This window comes from Syzygium oleosum, unplaced genomic scaffold (assembly GCF_021117445.2).
Source record: "Syzygium oleosum isolate NSW1041296 unplaced genomic scaffold, Sole_v2.1 Sole_v2.03, whole genome shotgun sequence".
Lineage (NCBI taxonomy): Eukaryota > Viridiplantae > Streptophyta > Magnoliopsida > Myrtales > Myrtaceae > Syzygium > Syzygium oleosum.
The window spans coordinates 17,999,331-18,020,057 of record NW_026607487.1 but is presented as its reverse complement, the minus strand read 5'-3'; the positions used below and the strand labels follow the sequence as shown (position 1 = coordinate 18,020,057).

Below are 20,727 nucleotides of genomic sequence, written 5' to 3'. Positions count from 1 at the left end.
CGTCAGTTAGCTTTTTGTTTCCCAGAACAGAAAAGTGGTTAGGGAATAAATTTGGAATAGAAATAAGAAGTAAAAAAAATATACTTTTCTGTTTCTAGAATAAAAAAAAGAAACAATAGAGAAACAAGATCAGCTCTCATTCTTTCACAATATATTCTCATACTAAACCCTAAAACCCCAATTCCTAAACCCTAAAATCCTAAACCTTAACTCTCAAACCCTAAACCCCAAAATCCTAAACCTTAACCCTCAAACCCAAAACCCCAACACCTTAAACCTCAATACCCAAATCCTAAAACCTATAATGCTAAAATGAAAAATCCAAAACCCAAAACTCTAAATTCTAAACCCCAAATTCTAAACCCAAATCCCAAACCCCAAAATCCCAAACCCAAAACCCGAAACGCTAAACGCTAAACCCCAAAACTCCAAACTCGAAACCCTAAAACCTAAACTCTAAAATTGTAATTTCAAACCCTAAATCCTAAAACGTTAAACTGCAAAACCCCGAATCCTAAACCCTAATTCCTATACCCTAAATCCCAAACCCTAGTACCCAAAACCCGAATCCCTAAATCCTAAACCACAAAATCTGAAACCCGAAATGCTAAACCTAAAACCCTAAACCCCAAACCCGAAACTCTAAAACCTAAATCCCAAACCCTAAACCATAAAATCCAAATCTAAAACCCAAAACCAAAACCTCAGAACCAACATCCTAAAATCCTACACCCTAAACTGCAATTTCCTTGATCACTACCTGATGTTTAATTTGTCTGTAAAGAGAAATTTTCTTTATGATTGTATTAAAGTCATCCAATTCTATATCATAATATATTATTATTTTATTTCTAGTCCAATTTTATTCAAACATGAATTGTTAAGTACGCTAAACTACAATTTCCTCGATCAACATCCGGTATTTGCTTTGTCTATAAGGAATAATTTTCTTTATGATTATATTAAGGTCATACAATTCTATATCATAATATATTTTTATTCTATTTCTAGTTCAATTTTATCCAAACATGAATTGTTAAGTTTTCATCGACAATTTTATAATTAAATGAAAAAATTGGGAGTGGAAATTTTTAGTATCCTACTAAACGCATTTTTGTTCTTTTTCTACTCCGGGAATAGAAATTTTGTATAGTTACTAAACACGTTTTTTTGCTCAGAAACTCGTCTAGGGAATAGAAATAGAAAAAACTATTTCTGAATATAAATTATTTCTAGGAACAGAAACGTTACTAAAGAGACCCTAAATGACTAAATGACTGTGACTGAGGTTTTCCTTGGAATTAGGGGGCCAATAAGACCTCCAATGGCCGTTGGAATTTGTTGAACAGCAAATGAATCCGGCGACGAACGCTCGCATCTCATGAGTTGCCCCGTCAAGTCGCAACCGGCTACAGTGAGGGTCATCTTTGCCAAAATTCTTTCATTCCTGGTGAGTTATTGGGTTCTGTTTTATTTCTCTACGTCGTTCTCTGCGAGTCGCTGCTCTTCTGAAGGACCTCCCCATCTTCTTATCCTTTCTTCAGCAATTGAAGCCTGAAAGCGCAGAGACAGCGATGAGCTTCCACCTATTCCTGAAGCATTCATATCTTTGAGCATTACAGAGGCATAAAGAAAAGACGTTTTACCTCTTTGCTCCAGTTCGTCCTATAAACCATGAAGATGAGCACACATGTTTGCACCACTGTACCCGCTAGCATTCCGAACCAGATCCCCTGCATATCAATGATATCAATAAGTGATCAGTTTCGGCTATCTTGCATTGCTTTTGGTTTATCGAATCGTAGGTAAAATTACTGCAAAGAGTGGAACTTTTACTTCCAATATGATTGAGCACGAAAGGAAACTTACTTTGACACCCCAGTTTAGCTTATAACCAAAGATCAGACCCAGGGGAACTCCAAACAGATAATAGCAGGCAACGTTCACATATGCGACCACAGCTTGCCATCCAGCTCCCACAGCCACGCCTGTTAAGGGGAGTTGGATCGTTGCACATGTAACATCTCTATAATTGGCAAAGCGATAGCTACAAAGATGAAAGAAATTAAGACTGGCAAAATCTACCGGAGAGCACTGGTTGGACATTATTGATGACGATGCATAAGGCCAGCACTGGTGTGAGCTCCTTGACCAGAGCCTGGACGGACGTGTCGCTCGAGAATAGAGACGGGTACATGTTCTGAGTGGCAAGCAAGATTGCCGATAAGACCAGACCTACCATGAATGAGGAGATCACGGCCACCACGAGCGAGAACTTCGCTGTTCTTGGATGACCTGCTCCAAGTTCATTCGACACCCTCACACTGCGATGACCAAGAAACCATTTCAGATACGGAGAGAAATTTATCCGAAGGGCCTATAATTCTAGTACCAACCTTATGGCTGCATTCATTCCAAGAGCCTCCATGAGTGTCCACCCCAGTATGTTCATGCTGCAACATCAGATACAGTGCATCAAATCAAACATCAGAACCAAGAACCGAACTGCACCCGCAATCACATTAATCTTATCCAATTACGTTTTAACACAGTTACCAAGTGTAAACCAAAAAATGTGTACTACAGTTACCAAATAGAAACATCTGTGTCGTGTGTGTGGGTCCTGTATACATAACTGAAAACAAATCCTCGTCTTAAAAAAATGCAACAGAAGAAGACGATGAATACACGACAAAGAAGACAAGACGAGAGAGTCAATATCTTATCTGAACAATGATAGGTTGTTTGGTGCTATTAGAAAACGTTAAGAGACGAAAGACGAACAACTAATGATGATCAAACCTTACCTATCGATCGAACCTACAAGTAAAGAGAGCAGTGCACATACTAGAAATAAGTCGGGACTTTTCAGCAGACGAATGCCATATTCTCACGTTTGACGTTGAATCAATCTCTCTTTCTCTCCGTCAAACTGGTAGGTGGGCAGTTCAAGATTAAATCACTTGATATCTGGTGTTATATATGTTCAAGGACACCTCTTGTGCTAATTTAGCCAATTTCCACTGTAAACGGTAACTAAATTCACCGGGGACAAATCGGGCGAAAATGCATGAAACCCCAAACGCATCTAAAGAAGTTCTTAAACTTGCATCTTAGATGGACAACCTTGTCGAACTTTGGCCTTGATTCATCACTACAGAACCATTTCTAGCAAACCCTGTTCTATAAGCAAAGCGTGGATCATATTGATATCGCCCGTTGGTATCAGAAAGAGTTATTATAAACCGAACAGTCATCGCCATTCTAAATTTGACGACGATGTACGAGAAAATATATGGTAGAATTGTCTTGTCAAAGTCAGCAATATATCTCTGGCCATTTAGCTCTCGTGTCCATTTGGATCCCACTATACACCTTTTATTCTTGGCCAAGATCTAGACCCCAATGGACCGAGTTCCCTGATTTTCTTCTTTTTCTAGCTGTTGTAGAGATTGTTTCGTGTGTTTACTCTTTTCTTGTTTTCTAATTTTTTCTCTCTTTTCTTGGTGACATCGATGAAAAAGATTGCTCTTTTGTTTTTCTCGTGAGCCTGTAATAATTAGAGAGCGAATAAGAAAGAGTTACATCAATCAAACCTAGAATCTCCGCAGTGCAGTACCAAGAATTGTTGTCGGTGGGGAGAAAAGTCTGGGGGGAGAGAGACTGACGGAGAAGAGAGAGTGACGTGAGCCCTGAGGGGAGAAGGTAAAAGGGCACAGTGGGACCCATGTTGCCACGTGTCGCCCAATAAATGGAGTGACGTGGTAGATTACGCCTAGTTAGAAACCTATCGTCTCACTTCTTCTGAATCATCAATGATATTGTTTTTGAGCTAAATTTTCTCGATGCACAAATATCACTAAAAACTCTCAATCTATGCTTACTGGGATATAAATATCCTAATTTTTTTATATTATCAAAAATCCTAAACTTATTTATTGTGTCACATGTACCTCGAACTTTTTTAATCCAAACTTATACATACCCTCTGTCATAGTTTCATTCAGGATATATTAAGTCCTACTGATATAAGTTCCGGACTTTTTTATGACACAAAAAGATTGAGAATATTTGTATCAAAGTAGACATAATTTAAGTTATTTTTTTACGGTATTATCCCTTTCTCGAAAGAACAAATAAAAATGGAAAATACTGCTCAACAAAAAAAAAACAAGGCTAATTTAAGAAGCCGCAGAGAGTGGTTGGATTGAAGCGACATGTCCCGACTCAATTTTTCTTATTTATTCCATTTCTCAAGTGATTTGGCCTTTCGACCTTCTCAAGAATTTGATAACCCCTCGAAGAAAGAAGATTTTGTACACGAGGAAAGGGGGAACGGAACTGTTACCAGATAGACAGGGCATCCACCGAAATCTCTGCATTCTTCAGGTAACCCGCGAACAGAATGAGCGCCATGAAATACCATACCTCCAAGCTGCCACCAGAAAGGAAGGTAAAAAACCAAAGAAAAGAAAAGAAAAGAAAAGAGAAGAAGCACGTGAAATTCAATCCTCGGAGAAGGTATCCTCTCCTAGGAATCTGTTCCTATCATACCAGTTGTCTCAATTGTCAGGATTTTAATTGCCAAAGGTCCCGTCTCATAAATGCTTGCGCATTAACTCAGCTCAGAATCCAATCATATGGTTAAGACTAAGACATACACACTAACTAAAGGTCGGGGGTTATTTTAAGTTAAGAGCAGCATCTTCATACAATATGAAATGGACGCAGAACACGCACCGCAGTACGCTATAGGCCATGCGAAGATTCAGAATAATCAAATCGTCCCGACGGTATTGGTCCTAAAGTGGCTAGAAAAACATGCATTGACCGGTCGAAAGCGCAAAAATTGCCGGGTCGCTCTCGTTTGGTCATGCTTACGACTTGTAGCGCTCGAAGGAGGAGGAGAAGCAAGTTTTGACACGTCCTTCACTGTTCTACGAACCACGAAAGAAGGCGTGCTTCTGCAGAACTTGAACTTGCAGCGACAGAGATGGCTAAAGATGTTAAAGCGGAACTTGGTTACCAGAGCATGACGGCCGAAGCGAGGGACAGCCTCACGAACCCCCACAGGTTCTCGAACGCCTTCCAGGAGAACCCCGTCCACGCCCTCCCGCACGCCCCGCTGAATATGTAGGCGAGCTGGGCCGCCACGATGGCTACCCACGACGCGTCGAGCACGACGGCGGCCCCGACGAGCCCCCACCCGAGCTTCAGCATCAGCAGCCAGCTGAACGCGGTGTGGAGCACCAGCACCGCCCCGGTGATGACCGCCATCACCATGATCCTGCTCTGCGCCTGCAGGAACTTGGCGATGGGGAAGTTCATCGCGTACGCGAACAGCTGCGGGATCATCCAGACCGCGAACATCCCCGCCTCCTTCGAGATCGCCGCCGTCTGCCCGATCAGCCGCAGGAGCTTCGCCGAGAAGATGTACAGGAAGCACAGCGCGACGGCGGTCGTGTTGAGGATCACCCACGACCGCTGCAGGTATATGCCCAGCATGTCGAGCTGCCCCGCCCCGTAGGCCTGCCCGCACAGCGTCTCCAGCGCGCTTCCCATCCCGAGCTGCCGGATTCATTGCAAGCAAACTCATTATCCTGTATGGCACGCAACTCGAACCGACAGTCGGACTAAAAAATTCATTTATCTTCTGCTTCTCCACTATACAAACACTCGTGATTAATGTGCAAAATCAATCAATCAAACAACTCTCCGTGTAATCTTAGTAGCAGGATTCTTGTCAGTGCGATACTGTTTGAATTAAAAAATTGCACGCAGAACTGAGATGTGGGGATGTGTACTATAGTCACGTCAGTTACAGGAAAACCGCGAACGAAAATATATGCGTGCATACCATGACACCGAAGGAGAAGCCGGCGATGACGGAGTTCTCGACGGAGACGGCGGCGAGCTCGAGGGTGCCGACGTGGCCGGCGAAGACCTGGGTGATGGCGCCGAGGGAGTACCGGCAGATGGAGGTGAAGATGGCGGGGCCGGCAAGGAACCACAGCTTCTTCGACTCCTTGGCGAACTCCCGGAGGAAGTCGCGGGGCCCCTTGATCGGGGGGATGTCGTCGGCGTGCGGCGTGAAGGTGAAGGCGTCGTTGGCAGTGGTCGAGAGCAGCGGCGGGTTCGTGATGATCACCTGCTGGTCGCGGGCATGGTCGCTGCCGCCGACGCCATGATCAGCTCGGTCCGCCTCCTCGGCGGGCGAGAGGAGTGGCTGCTTACCATTCTCCATGACTCAGCAGCAACAGCAGCAGCAATCCTAGCGTTGTTGTTACTGCTGCCGAGAGAGAGAGAGAGAGAGAGAGAGAGATTATTACTAAACAAGGACTGTGGAGGAGAGAGTCACTTGGTATTCTTCTGCATGATATGGGGGACTATAGTTTAATATCATTATTGCTATATGTATTCACAGTGGATGGGAGTTTAATATGGTAGTTAGGACGGTCCAATTTGGACTCTTGCGGTTTGTAAAACGAAAACAATAAAGTACAAAAAAATAGAAAAATCGGCTCGCAATGTCAAGGGACATACAAATCAGGCCTATAGAGTCATTTTCCCAATCACACTTGATCATCTCTGGTGAGTTCGGTTATGCTTTCCAAATGATTTCAGGCCTTTAAAATCTTTTGGGAAAGAATTAAGAGCGTTTAATAAACTTTGTTGCTCCCGTCTTGAGTGAAAGCTAGCCTTGACAAAGCTAAAAGTCCAAGGCAAATCTCCACCTGCTTTGGTTTCCGGCATTTTCGGAAGGCAGCTTCCATCAATTAATGAAATTTCAATAGCTGCCTTCTATATCCTCGAAAGCTTACCAAAAGTCTAATTTCGCCCCTCTTAGAAAAGAAAACCCTAGCTCTACTTTCCCTTCTCCTCGTTTTGCACAAGAGCATCCACCTCTTCGCTCAGTTCTATTGCTAAGTTCTGTGCCTCGCTCGCTCGCCCTCTTCCGGTCGCTCGAGCTTAAACCATTCGCTCGCCCTCTTCGCTCAGACCCGTCGCTCTCAGATCTAGTCGCTCGATTCTCTCTTGCTTAAAAAACGAAGGGTCCAATTTTCACTCCCTCAGTCAGTGAAAAGTATGGATTTGAAAAAGTTAAAAAGGAGAAAAGCAAAAAAGGAAAAAGGAAAGGAAAAGTGAACAGCGAGAAAATGATGCTCAGCTATTTGAGGGACCGAGACGCACGAGAGACAGAGAGGAAAAAGGGGGAAAAATAAAAGAAAGAAAGAAGGAAGATAAAGGAAAAATAGAGAAGATTTTGCGCATACTTGCCACGGGTAACACGAGTTGCCCTGTTCATGTATTCGAACACTGAACCTGGTATGTCTGCATCAAGTGTGTAACTGCTCAACCATCTCTTTTAGGGTCATGAGATGTGAGATCTACTTCATATGAAGATAAATGAGGAGTTTGCTACTATATTCTGAATTTTGTAACAAGTGCCAAAGCAACTAAAAGTGAAATTTTTTTTGCACTTTACAATGCACTGATTATTTTCGTATTATATACAATCAATGCTATGACACGGTTTGAATCAACGGAGGCACTTCCAACCACTTGAAGCTTAGTATTTATCAAGGTCAAATTACAATCTAATTCTAGATCAATCTGGATACATGATATTTTGAGTTTTATTATTTTAAATTCAATGACGATCTATTTACTAAATAATTAATTTGTATAATAACTTAGCTTACTAAATATGAATTAAGAAATGTGTCGATGACTTATTTTGACGAGTGATGATGGAAGACGAACTTTGTTTAGTACCTAATTATTGCTCGAGTCCCGTCGATGTGCTTTCGTTAGGCTCCAAATTATGCTCCTTTTTAGCTGTGTGGCAATTCTTGGAAATGATGTGTGCGAGCGCTTCTTTAATAATTCAAGATTCTTTCTTTTGCTCCAGCTAGTGTCACGGTGGGCGAGGCGATGGGCTCGCTCAAAATAAGTAGCAGTAATTGCTCAAACTAAATATTCATCGCGGGTGTGGAGCTCCCACGTTAATGTTTAGTTTAGGGAGGTCGCAAACGTTAATCATCCCTTTCCACCCTTTTCGATAATCAAAAAATATTTTTGGATGATGTAAAATATTCCACTTATGTATATTTCTTAAATTTTCGAAATATCGACTACTACTGCTAATCTAAACAGTTTCATAAGGGTGAAATGGAGGTGACTGGCTTAGCAAACTATTTGGATGTTATCAATGTCACACCTAATGCGGGATGTTTGGATTGAGTCATAGTTACTCAATTCACTCGTAGATGCTATAAGGACTTATAACCATAGGATTATTAGAGCGCCAGATGTCTCGAAATCCATTCACCGGCACAAGAATCACACACTATCATCACAAGTGGATTCGAACTCGTGCTCTTTTGAACAATAATATTAGTCTGTGTTCCAATGCCGCTAAGCTACCACCAGCTAGGGACGGACTTGGCTTTAGCGTGGTTTTGACATGTATTTTATTGGTAATTTGGGTTTAGGTCCATGAATAGTTACTGGGTTCGTAAAATAGATAGATGGGAGCTACTAAATATAGCGGAATTCTTTGCTGGACGTAACCCTAGTTTAAGGATAAACTAGATAAAACCTTATGTCTCGATTTTTCTTTCTTGTCTTTACCCTCTATTTCGTTGTGTTTATGCGTGTAATTCTAACAGAAAAGAGCTAGACAACTCAGTGAGACAGCAGCACGTGGCGATGGTGATGCTCAGAACAGAAACGTGAGACGCAGCACATTTATTTGGTCGCGCGAGCAAAGACTTAGAAAGAAAAGAACCCCTCTGAACTTTTCTACTTCCCTGTGTGTGCCCTCGTTCTTACGAAAGTGTCTGCAGCACCCCTCACTTTGCGCGTGTTCTTGCCGAGCGAGAAGAGAGTCCCCCCTCGTCCCAGTCTCCTTTGAATGTTTATATCTCTCCTTATTGAGAAAATGGTGGAGGCATGAACATATGGCCAGGAATACCAATCTCTCAATCCTCTGTTTTTTTCCCTTTCTTTCCTGTCTTATTTCTCCCACGTTCTTCATTTTGCTTGCCCGTTAATCACTACTGCAGAACCTTCTTCCTTCCTCTTTGAATGGCTAATTAAAAAAAAAAAGCACAAACTTTAGGTCGAGTGACAATTCTGACCGCAACTTTTTTTTATCTCGTAAAAAAACACCAACTCGACCTGAAGTTGATTTTTTTTTTTTGGAATTAGACCCCTCTCGAACAAAACTCGCGATTTTCAGCATCAAATCTTCACCAAGGATTTTTGCTATGTTGCCTTCTTCGAGACCCCACTTCCCAAAATAGCTGGACGATGAATTTTCATTGCTTAAAATAACCCTTTTTCTTACCAGAGCATCAATGGAAATTGTCTTTTTCTCCTTCTATATAAGTGCACGCTTTGGCATCATATTCTCGACCGTGCGCCCATATTTGCCATGTCCTTCTTTTCATGGACTGAAATCTTGTGCCCCACAAGATTTTCACAAAATAAGCTTCGTCACTTTCCAAGTTTTTTTAATCAAAGAATCCATTTCCTTAGTTAGGTACCCTATGCTCACCACATGTGATTTTCGACCACTATAAATCTTCAATGGGTTTTCCAATTTTCACTTTCTTTGAGGCTTAATCCAGATGATTTGATTAAGCTTAAAGCCTTCTTGTACTAGTTCAGTCAAAATGCAATTTATGTGGGCTTAATGTTATTGAAAAGATGTTACTAACATGCAAATATTAGGGGTTGAGATCTCCCTTTATGGCTAAATAGATCGCCAAAATTTAGGTATTAACATTTGCTCCTCGTTGAAGTGGAACTTGCAAAGGTTTCATACAAGTGCAAATGATACCTAAATTTTGACTATGTAAATACAATGTAATGAAATGAATCTCTTTATTGGGAATATGGATCTCAATGGGTCCACGCCCATTTTCTAAAGTGAAGTGTAATGTGTGCAGTAAAATGTGATGAAAAGGCAGTTGCTAATGCAAAGATAGAATACGCGCATGTCATTACTTACTTGGAATTTCGGGAAAGTATATTTGGATACGAAAATTTCTTAGGAATCATCATATTCTAGAAAAGATTAGATCAATCAAACAACTGGATGACCTATAAATATGAGAGTTTTTGAAAGCAAGCGCCCGCAAAAGCGACGGAGCTTGAAAAAGAAGCATTTAGATAACCACAAATACTTAAAAACATTCAAACACTTGGCTAACTGCAACTATTTGAAAATTTATGTGAACAAGCGCCTGCACGAGCGACGGAGCTTGAAAAGGAAGCAACTAAATAACCACAAGTACTTAAAATATTCAAACACCTAAATAACCATAAGTATTTAAAAATTTCATGAACAAGCGCCCGCACAAGTGACGAATTTTGAAAAGAAAGAGCATGGATAACCAAAGGTACTTAAAACATTCAACACCTAAATGATCACAAGTAATTGGAAATTTCAAGAAACAACCGCCCACAGAAATGATGGGGCTTGAAAAGGAGGCACCCGGATAACCACAATTACTTAAAACATTCAAACACCTTGATGACCACGAGTATTTGAAAATTCCAGGAAACAAGCACCCGCACAAGCGACGGGGTTTGAAAAGGAGACACCTGTATAATCACAAGTACTTAAAACATTCAAGCACCTAGATGACCACAAGTATTTGAAAATTTCATGAAACAAGCACCTGCACAAGCAATGGGGCTTGAAAGAAAAGGACCTCGATAACCACAAGTACCAAAAGTATTCAAAAACCTGGATAACCACAAGTAGCTGAAAAATTCTGTAAACAAACATCCACACAAACGACGGAGCTTAAAAAGGAAGTACTTGGATAACCACAAGTACTTCAAACACTCAAATATCAGGAAACAAGCACTCGCACAAGCGATGGGGCTTGAAAAGGAAGTACCCGGATAACCACAAGTACTCAAAACATTCAAACACCTGGATAACCACATGTAATTGATAATTTCATTAAACAAGCACATGTACAAGCGACTGGGCTTGAAAAGGAGGCATTCGGATAACCACAAGTACTAAAAACATTCAAAAGCATGGATAACCACAGTTATCTAAAAATTTTGTAAACAAACACCTTTCCAAGTGACGGGGTTTGAAAAGGAAGCACTTGGATAACCACAAGTATTTAAAACATTCAAAGGCTTGGATAACCGCAGGTATTTGAAAATTTGAGGATACAAGTGCACAAGGATGGGGCTCGAAAAAGAAGAACCTGGGTAGCCACAAATACTACAAACAATCTAACACTTGGATAACCACAAGTATTTGGAAATTTCTTTAAACAAACGGTCGCACAAGCAACGAGCCCTGAAATGGAAGCACCTGGATAACCCAAGTACCAGAACAACTCTGGGGAACGATGTACTTGCCTTTTACACACAATTAAAGCAAGTATGCATCCATCAAAGAAATAAACAATCAAGGCTATTCTAAAATGCACATTTCAATATTCATTAGGGTTTATCAACTTAATTGAGGTTTATGCATAGGATTTTACCATGCTCGCGTCCCCAAATTTCCATTGCTGGAATAATCATTAAAAGACAATTTTTTCAGAACGTGGATTTCTTGAAAATGCTAAATGAGAGACTTTCGAATTGAAAGGGTTTTTCACTCACTCTCATTTTGAAGGCTATTTTGTCCCAACCATTGATGCAAGAAAAGGAGAAACACTTGCTCTTACCTTTATGATCATGTCAATAAAAGTCAGAGTTTTCTTGCAAGCGGTACGACCTTACTAATCTGAGAAGTCTTTTATGAGGGCTGTAATGTAAACTTGATCAATGACTTATTGAAATGGGATATTTCAATTATGCTTTTGAAAGAAATATTCATCATTCATAATCTCTGCTGGGTTTACAAGTTAAGAACCTTGCAAAATGAGATAGAAACAATCTTGCTTGCACTTGTTCGGGCGAAGATTTTAACATTTGAAGATCCTACATTAACTAAAGTGACATAATCTAAAGAGACTTTATAAGGAGCGTAATGTATGTTTGGACGAAAACGACGTTATTGTAGCCACGTCATCGCCACGTATAATAGAGAAATTAATTAAAAAAACCATGTCGGCATTTTCTGTTAGCCAAGTCTGAACGGAATGATTCAGTTGTATCAATTTAACAAGTTTTAACGGAAGGATTCAATTGCATTTTTTTTTGTAAGTTTTAGGATTCGATTACACTTTTGTGACAAGATATAGGATTTCTAGTACACTTATTTCTTCATTTTTCACTTTTTTTTTACTCTCTTTTTAACATTATGTTTTTTTCTTTCTTTCTTTCTTTTGTGTGTTTTTTCTATTGACACATTTCTTGTAGTGCACTCATGGACCTGCCAAACTTTGGTTTTTACCGTACCATAAGCTCTCAAACAATTCAGCCTTTTTAGACTCTTGGGATCTTCACCTTTAAGCGATGCTCCGGACCATGATGTTTTAATGCAATAACTCATCTGCCTTGCCCTAACGTGGGGATGATCACCAACTAGATTTTGAGAAATGTATTTGTAGGCTTAATTAGTCTGTGAAATGGATAAAAATTGTATAGAATAGCAAAAGAAAGGCTCTTCATCATCTCCAGGCACTTAAATTCTTGTTGGAATTCATTAGCATTAGGCACTCAAAGATTGATATAAGTGAAGGCAAGAAAGTTTTATTCATTTTTCTCACCTCGTAAAGCCAACTTTACCTCCATTCCGCCCCAATGTGGAGTGATTCTTTACGGGGGTAAATTGAAAGAATTCTCCAAATACTCAGGCTCAAATGAATTAAACAACGGTTTACCTGCAGTGTTTAGGATAGAGAAATGAAATGCCTCTCATCATTTTGGTCTACGTACCTTTCGCGAGGTTACCCTTAACCTTATAGACATTAAATTTTTCCACTCATCCCACGGTATATAAATAGGTAATTGTGTATAGGATAAGGCTTACCTTTCGTCATCCTCACACGTCTTATTTAGCTTTCAAAAACTCCACATTATTCACGAATTGCCAAACTAAATTAATTCCCCATGGAGATTGATAACTTTTTTTTTTTGGTTGAAGGACATTGATAACTTGAACAGGCAGAATAATCATGCAAAATCTTTCTCAAAAGTATGAGCATTTTATGAGGTTATCGTTTAAGTGCAAAAGAGTGTGTTACTTCAGAACAGATAATCTATCCTACTCAAAAATGTCATTAGAACATGAGAAACATAGTTTTGAGCACTCAAAAATGCCGTCCTAAATTAATGTAGATTCTGAGCGATATTTGTTGGCTAATGTCTTGGGGCGATACTGTAGTTCAAGCGACGGCCACTATATCTAACCCCTTGTGTCAATACATGGCAGACTCTTATTCAAGTGGGAGGAGAAGTTTTTCTTATGCAAAAGCAAAGTATCAATAGCGGAATCGCGCAGACGGCTCATATACACTTTTGCTGTTCTTTCTTTCCCTTTCTTTTTGGTCATGACGTATACTGTTGCTGTTGGAGGAGGTGGAAATTAATTGGTAAGAGTCAGGGACTTAGTAGTCGAAGTCAGTGAGTGTTGGGCAAGAACAGGGAAGGGAGAGGGGGTCTTTGTACTGGTTCTCATGTTCTGAAGAGCCGGAACTAAATTGCAAAACAATAAAACACAGCATCTTTACGGCGTTATTCTTCCTGTTATTGAGGGGGCAGTAATACGGCGACATAAATTTTGCATAAATTTAGGTGTGCTTAATGAGGATCGTACTCACGTTTTAGTACAGTTACTATTTGTTTACACCAAAAGTTGTCATGGCCGTCGACATGGGTAGACACGGAGAGCATAAAAATTAAGGAACACACGACCCATTGTTGACGACTAGAATCGGTATCTATGAATGTCACCATCAATGATTGTTACCAGCCGGTTGTTGACTTACGACGACGTTTGGTGAAAAGACAATCGACGAGAGTGTCGACAAATAAGGATCAATGAGTGACCAAAGTGTTAGAAAAAGGCTAAATGCACAAGGACTGTCGAGATTTAATTTACAAGTTTAAAGTTACTGGAAAGTGAAGCAATCGAGATCGGGGAGCAACTTATATGCACTTTCTGAGGTATAACTGCATAAACATTAGATCATGGCATCATGAAAACTTGGGCACGAAACTTTTGAAAGCAAAGAAACATGGATGCAACCGCTAGAAACCGCTTGGAAGCAGTTATGGCATAACTACTATAAATACCATCATCAAGCTATTGAGGAGTCCCCCAGGCACAAATCAAATGCCATCAAATGGGTGCTAAGATGTAAATCAAGAAAAACGAAGACGAGGCTAACAAGTATGTTATCCTACATATAAACAGCTCTCCAAGCCTTTATAAAAGGGATTGTCTTTTAGCCACCAAGCCCCCTTCGAATTTTGATTCGCACTTTAGAACTGCTTTATAGTAATAGACTTTTGATGCACAGGTTTCATATTATAGCAAGTACATAGCATACTAATAGGACTAATCAGCACACATACGCTTGTTTAAAGAATTAAACCAGACATTAAGGAAGAAGTGAAGATTTAGAGACTCATAATGCACACAAGTTGTATTTCTCAAGACTTTTCTGAGGCGCAAATCTGCCTTCAAATATTACAAGCATTGCCTTATATAGGCACGAATGACTGCACAAACAATCAATTATTGGTGTAATTCTAAGTATCACCAATAATTATCCACGGACTCAACATACATAGACTTTTAGGACCACTGACTCAGACGACTACTGACTTGGATGACCGACAGACTCATTATTGATGGACAAGGCTCTAACAGACTACTGACAGGCTCATTGCACACATTGACTAGCGTTTTTCATTTTGCTATATCGCGGGAGAAATTCTGCCAAAACACTACCATTCCCGAGTAATGACATTCACATTTTTATATGATTCGGGCTTCTCTGGGCTTGCCATGATTTTGCGAATTAATTTTCCGGACAGAGTATAGACAAGACGAATCGGTATTTAAAACTGAGGATGATTGTTTAGCCAAGATTTTCAATCGCCAGCGAGATGAAAAAACATGAAATGGCTTGTTAAATACTGCAATTGACTCGGTGTAACTAAATGACTCGTGTGACTGAGGTTTCTCTCGGAATTAGGGGGCCGATAAGATCTCCGATGGCCGTCGGAATTTGTTGAACAGCAAATGAATCCAGCGATGAATGCTCGCATTGCCTCGTCAAGTTGCGACTGGCTACAGTGAGGGTCATCTTCGCCAAAATTTTCATTCCTGGTGAGTTATTGGGATCTGTTTTATTTCTCTAAGTCGTTCTCTGCCTGTCGCTGCTCTGCTGAAGGACCTCCCCAAGTTCTTATCCTTTCTTCAGCAATGGAAGCCTGAAAGCGCAGAGACAACGATGAGCTTCCACCTATTCCTGAAGCATTCATATCTTTGAACATACAGAGGCATAAAAAAAAGGACGTTTTACCTCTTTGGTCCAGTTCGTCCTATAAACCATGAAGATGAGCACACATGTTTGCACTACTGTACCCGTCAGCATTCCGCACCAGATCCCCTGCATATCAGTGATATTTATAAGTGATCGGTTTCTGACTGTCTTGCATTGTTTTTGATTTATCAAATTGGGGATAAATTACTGCAAAGAGTGGAACTTCTACTTCTAAGATGATTGAACGCGACTGGAAACTTACCTTGACACCCCAGCTTAGCTTATAACCAAAGATCAGACCCAGGGGAACTCCAAATAGATAGTAGCAGGCAATGTTCACATATGCGACTGCAGCTTGCCATCCAGCTCCGACGGCCACGCCTGTTAAGAAGAGTAGGACAGTTGCACATGTAACATTTCTATAGTTGGCAAACCGATAGCTAAAGAGATGAAAGAAAGACTGGAAAATCTACCGGAGAGCACTGGCTGGACGTTATTGATGACAATGCAAAAGGCCAGCACTGGCGTGAGCTCCTTGACCAGATCCTGGACGGACGTGTCGCTCGAGAATAGGGACGGATATATGTCCTGAGTGGCGAGCAAGATCGCCGATAAGACCAGACCTATCATGAACGAGGAGATCACGGCCACTAAGAGCGAGAACTTTGCCGTTCTTGGATGAGCTGCTCCGAGTTCATTTGACACCCTCACACTGCGACAACCAAGAAACCGTTTCAGATGCAGAGAGATTTTTCCGGAGAGCCTATAATTCTAGTACCAACCTTATGGCTGCATTCATTCCAAGAGCCTCCATGAGTGCCCACCCCAGTATGTTCATGCTGCAATATCAGATACGGAGCACCAAATCAAACATCAGAACCACGAATCGAACTGCACCGTCAAACTGCACCTCAATCACATTAATCTTATCCAATTATGTTTTAACACAGCTACCAAGTGTAAACCGAAAAATGTGTACTCCAGTTACCAAATAGAAACATCCGTGTCGTGTGTGTGGGTCCTCTATATGTAAAATTTAACAAATCTGCGTCTTTAAAAAAATGCAACTTTGCCGTTCTCCTTTAATTGAACCAGCAACAGAAGAAGACAAGGAATATACGACAAAGAAAAAACATGAGAGAGCCAGTTATTCCATCTGAACAATATTAGGTCGTTTGGTGCTGTAAGAAAACGTTAGAGACAAAAGACAGAACAACTAATGATGATCAAACCTTAACTATCGATCGAACCTACAAGAAAGAGAACAAGTGCACATCCCAGAAGTAAGTTGGACTTTACAGCAAATGAAACCTTCTTGTGCTACTCAGTTTGTGATGTCACGGAAGCCGAATAGGTTATCAGTCTCTCTTCTGTCAAACTGGTAGGTGGGCAGTTCGAGATTAAATCACTTGATATCTGGTGTTAAATTTATTCTAGGACACCTCTTTGTGCTAATTAAGCCAATCTCCACTGTAAACGGCAACTAAATCCACGGGGGACAAATCAGGTGAAAACGCATGAAACCCCAAACGCATCTAACGAAGTTCCTAAAACTTGCATCTTCGATGGAAAACCTTGTCGAACTTCGGCCTTGGATTCATCGTCACTACAGAACCATTTCTAGTAAAATCCCAGTTCTATAAGCATAGCGTGGGTTACATTGATATCGCTTGTTGGTATCGAAAAGAGCTGGAGTGAACCGCACAGTCACTGCCATTCTAGGTTCGACAATGGTGTCTCACAACGTTAGTCAAATGTGGTTCTTGCAGGAAACGACAGACTGTCAGAAACCTGTCATCTCGCTTCTGAATCATCAGTAATATCAAAAGCAGCTTTGTCTTTCTCGAAAAGAACAAAGAAAATAGAAAACACTGCTCAAGAAAAAAAACAACTCAGGTGCGTTGCTCCAGGAAAAGTGTTTTTCTGGATTTCATTTTTCAGATTCGCAAAAAATGATTAGTCAATCAAAAATATTTTCCGATCAAGAAAAATATTCAAATATAAAATTAGAAAAGTGTTTTACTTTTTTGATATTTTATTTTATTCTTTTCTTTATTTTCTTTTTCTTTTTTATTTTAAAAAATAACAATATTTAAAAATTCTAATTATTTTTTTGCTTGAGATAAAATCATGGGATTGAAATCAATTTTCAAATGATATCCAAATACTAGAAAATATTTTCGATCACATATCACTAAACAAAGGAAAACCAACTATTTTCCTTAAAAATGATTTTCCGAAAAATAATTTCTAAAAACGTTACATTTTCCGTGAAACAAACGCACACTCAATCTTTATATTTATTGCATTTCTCAAGTGATTTGGCCTTCCGACCTTCTCAAGAATTGATAACCCCCGAAGAAAGAAGACTGATACACAAGGAAAGGGGGAAAGGAACTGTTACCAGATAGACAGAGCATCCACCGAAATCTCCGCATTCTTCAGGTAACCCGCGAACAGAATGAGCGCCATGAAATACCATACCTCCAAGCTGCCACCAGAAGAACCAAAAAAACAAAGAAAAGAGAAGGCACGTGAAATTCCATTGTCATTAATTTAACTACATAAAATGGACCCTCGGCTAAGATATCGTCTCATAAATGCTGCATTAACTCCGCTCAGAATCTACTTACATGATTAAGACATAAATAATAAAGGTCGAGGGAATCTTTCTGCCTGTCCTTTTCATTTTTTTTCATCATCTTTTCCTATCATTTTTAGGTAAACGCATGTTTTTTTTTTTTTTTTAAATTTGTCCTACCCTAAATTTCAATTCACTTTCAAACTGTTATCCGGCGTGAGAGTCGAAACCCACATTTGAAACTAAACGTCTCCACCCCTAATTCCTCTAAGAAGGTGGTGATTTAAACTCCTCACCTTCTCCTTCTCAAGTAGGAAGGGTGGTCACCGGGAATTCCGGTGGTTAGGTAAACTCATGTTAAAATATACAAAATGAGCACCAACCACGTGAGAGAATTCATCCATAGTGCACAGCGGATCGAGTGTATCTTGATCGTCGATTACGCGGGGCACATGGCCAGATTTCAAATAGCTAACGGTCTAGATGGTATTGATCTAAGCGGTTTAAGAATCACTCATTAACCCGTCGCAAAAGCACGGGATTGCCGGGTCGCTCTCACGGGGCCGGCCCCAAGTCAGAGAACAGAAAGTCCCACAGCATCAAAAGCTTCTCTCGCTTGATCATGCTAAAGACTGGTAGAGCATGAAGGAGGAGAAAAGAAAGCAAGTTTTGATACGTCTTTCGTCGGACAGCGCAAGATGTACTATCTATCTTCAGGGCCGCAACCATCAGTCTTGACTGTTCTATAAACCACGAAAGAAAGGTGTGCTTTTGCAGAGCTTGATCCGGTCCTAAATGCATCTGTAGCTTATTCTCTCAGCTAGCAACCACGGCTTAGGGCTGTTAAAGACGAGTTCGCGGTGACAGATATCGTTAAGATGTTAAAGCGGAGCTTGTTACCAGAGCATGACGGCCGAAGCGAGGGACAGCCTTACGAACCCCCACAGGTTCTCGAACGCCTTCCAAGAGAACCCCGTCCAGGCCCTCCCGCACGTGCCGCTGAATATGTAGGCGAGCTGAGCCACCACGATGACCACCCACGACGCGTCGAGCACGATGGCGGCCCCGACGAGCCCCCACCCGAGCTTCAGCATCAGCAGCCAGCTGAACACGGTGTGGAGCACCAGCACCACAGCGGCGATGACCGCCATCACCATGATCTTGCTCTGGGCCTGCAGGAACTTGGCGATTGGGAAGTTCATCGCGTACGCGAACAGCTGCGGGATCATCCAGACCGCAAACTCCCCCGCCTCCTCCGAGATCGCCGCCGTCTGCCCGATCAGCCGCAGGAGCTTCGCCGCGAAGATGTAGAGGAAGCAGAGCGCGACCGCCGTCGTGTTGAGGATCACCCACGACCGCTGCATGTATATGCCCAGCATGTCGAGCTGCCCTGCCCCGTAAGCCTGCCCGCACAGCGTCTCCAGCGCACTTCCCATCCCGAGCTGCCAAATTCATTGCGAGCAAATTCATTATCCCGTATTCGGCACATGAACTCGAACTGACAATCGGACAAAGCTACATGTGTGGATTCTCGGAATTTATTTATAAAAAAATCATTTTATCACCTGCTTCTCTAGTGCACTTCCCAATTATAAACACTCGTGATTAATGCGCGAAATCAATCAATCAGCTCTCAATGTGAACTTAGTAGCAGGATTTTTGTCTTCGCGATTTGACATCGATTGATGATTCGTAATTCGGAATATTCATATTAGCTCCATTTCAAACACGATGAATATGCCATAAGAATTTAAAAATAAAAAAAAATTGCCCGCAGAACTGAGATGTGTTTATATCTTCTATAGTCACGTCAGTTTCAGGAACAGGCGAACGCATATATAGACGTATATACCATGACACCGAAGGAGAAGCCGGCGATGACGGAGTTCTCGACGGAGACGGCGGCGAGGTCGAGGGTGCCGACGTGGCCGGCGAAGACCTGGGTGACGGCGCCGAGGGAGTACTGGCAGATGGAGGTGAAGATGGCGGGGCCGGCGAGGAACCACAGCTTCTTGGACTCCTTGGTAAACTCCCGGAAGAAGTCGCGGGGCCCCTTGATCAGCGGGATGTCGTCGGCTTGTGGCGTGAAGGTGAAGGCGTCGTTGACAGTGGTCGAGAGCGGCAGGTTCGCGACAATCGTCTGCTGGTCCCGGGCATGGTCGCCGCCGAAGTTTTGATCGGCTAGGCCAGCCTTCTCGGCAGGCGAGAGGAGGGGCTGCCTACCATTCTTCATGTCTCAGCAGCAACAACGGTAGCAATCTCAGCGCTGCTGCTGCTGCCGAGAGAGAGAGAGAGAGAGATAGAGAGAGAGAGAGAGAGAGAGAGAGAGAGAGAGAGAGAGCTGTGATGGGATAGTGCTCGGGAGAGGTTTATATTACAAGGACTGTGGAGGAGAAATTGGTCTGGTATTCTTCTGCATGACTATAGAATAATTATTATTACTACCTATATATATAATTTATATAATATATATGCACAGTGGGATGTGAATTTCAGACTGGAGATAGGATGGTCCGAGTTGGATTTTTGCAGTTTGTCGCGACCTAACCTCCCGCGATGCACCACATAGGGGTTCACCTAATGGATTATTAAGCCTAGACTTTACTCGGGCTCTCCCAAGCTTATACCAATTCGCAACTTATGTTCACGTTATTTAACATGCAAGATCTTTCATTTTGGAGTCGCCACGATTAAAAACCCAAGTAAAGTAACTCCTACGAA

The 20,727-nt window shown here is 41.5% G+C and overlaps 1 protein-coding gene across 4 annotated transcripts; it reads right to left on the bottom strand.

Annotated features, from left to right (window-relative positions):
- Positions 1–1,133: 1,133 nt before the first annotated feature.
- Positions 1,134–20,339, bottom strand: LOC115672139 (protein DETOXIFICATION 29). Of its 4 annotated transcripts, XM_056309687.1 has the most exons (9): positions 20,097–20,339; positions 5,858–6,095; positions 5,027–5,568; positions 4,349–4,435; positions 2,397–2,453; positions 2,086–2,324; positions 1,870–1,988; positions 1,647–1,733; positions 1,134–1,554 (listed from the first exon to the last, which is right to left on the bottom strand). In XM_056309687.1, the coding sequence occupies exons 1-9, from the start codon at positions 20,237–20,239 to the stop codon at positions 1,471–1,473; spliced, it is 1,596 nt and encodes a 531-aa protein (XP_056165662.1). In that variant the 5' UTR covers positions 20,240–20,339; the 3' UTR covers positions 1,134–1,470. The 4 variants fall into 4 exon arrangements, with proteins under 4 accessions (XP_056165662.1, XP_030449778.1, XP_056165663.1 ...); XM_030593918.2 differs by lacking the exon at positions 20,097–20,339 and having other exon boundaries at positions 5,858–6,414; XM_056309688.1 differs by lacking the exon at positions 20,097–20,339 and having other exon boundaries at positions 5,027–5,600; positions 5,858–5,987.
- Positions 20,340–20,727: the final 388 nt, after the last annotated feature.

Coding starts and splice junctions, on each gene's coding strand:
- LOC115672139 (XM_030593918.2), bottom strand. CDS start 6,244: ATGGAGAATGGTAAGCAGCCACTCCTCTCGCCCGCCGAGGAGGCGGAC. Junction 4,436..5,026: donor GCTTCGGCCGTCATGCTCTG/GTAACCAAGTTC, acceptor TTCTGGTGGCAG/CTTGGAGGTATGGTATTTCA. Junction 1,734..1,869: donor AGCTAAACTGGGGTGTCAAA/GTAAGTTTCCTT, acceptor ATTGATATGCAG/GGGATCTGGTTCGGAATGCT.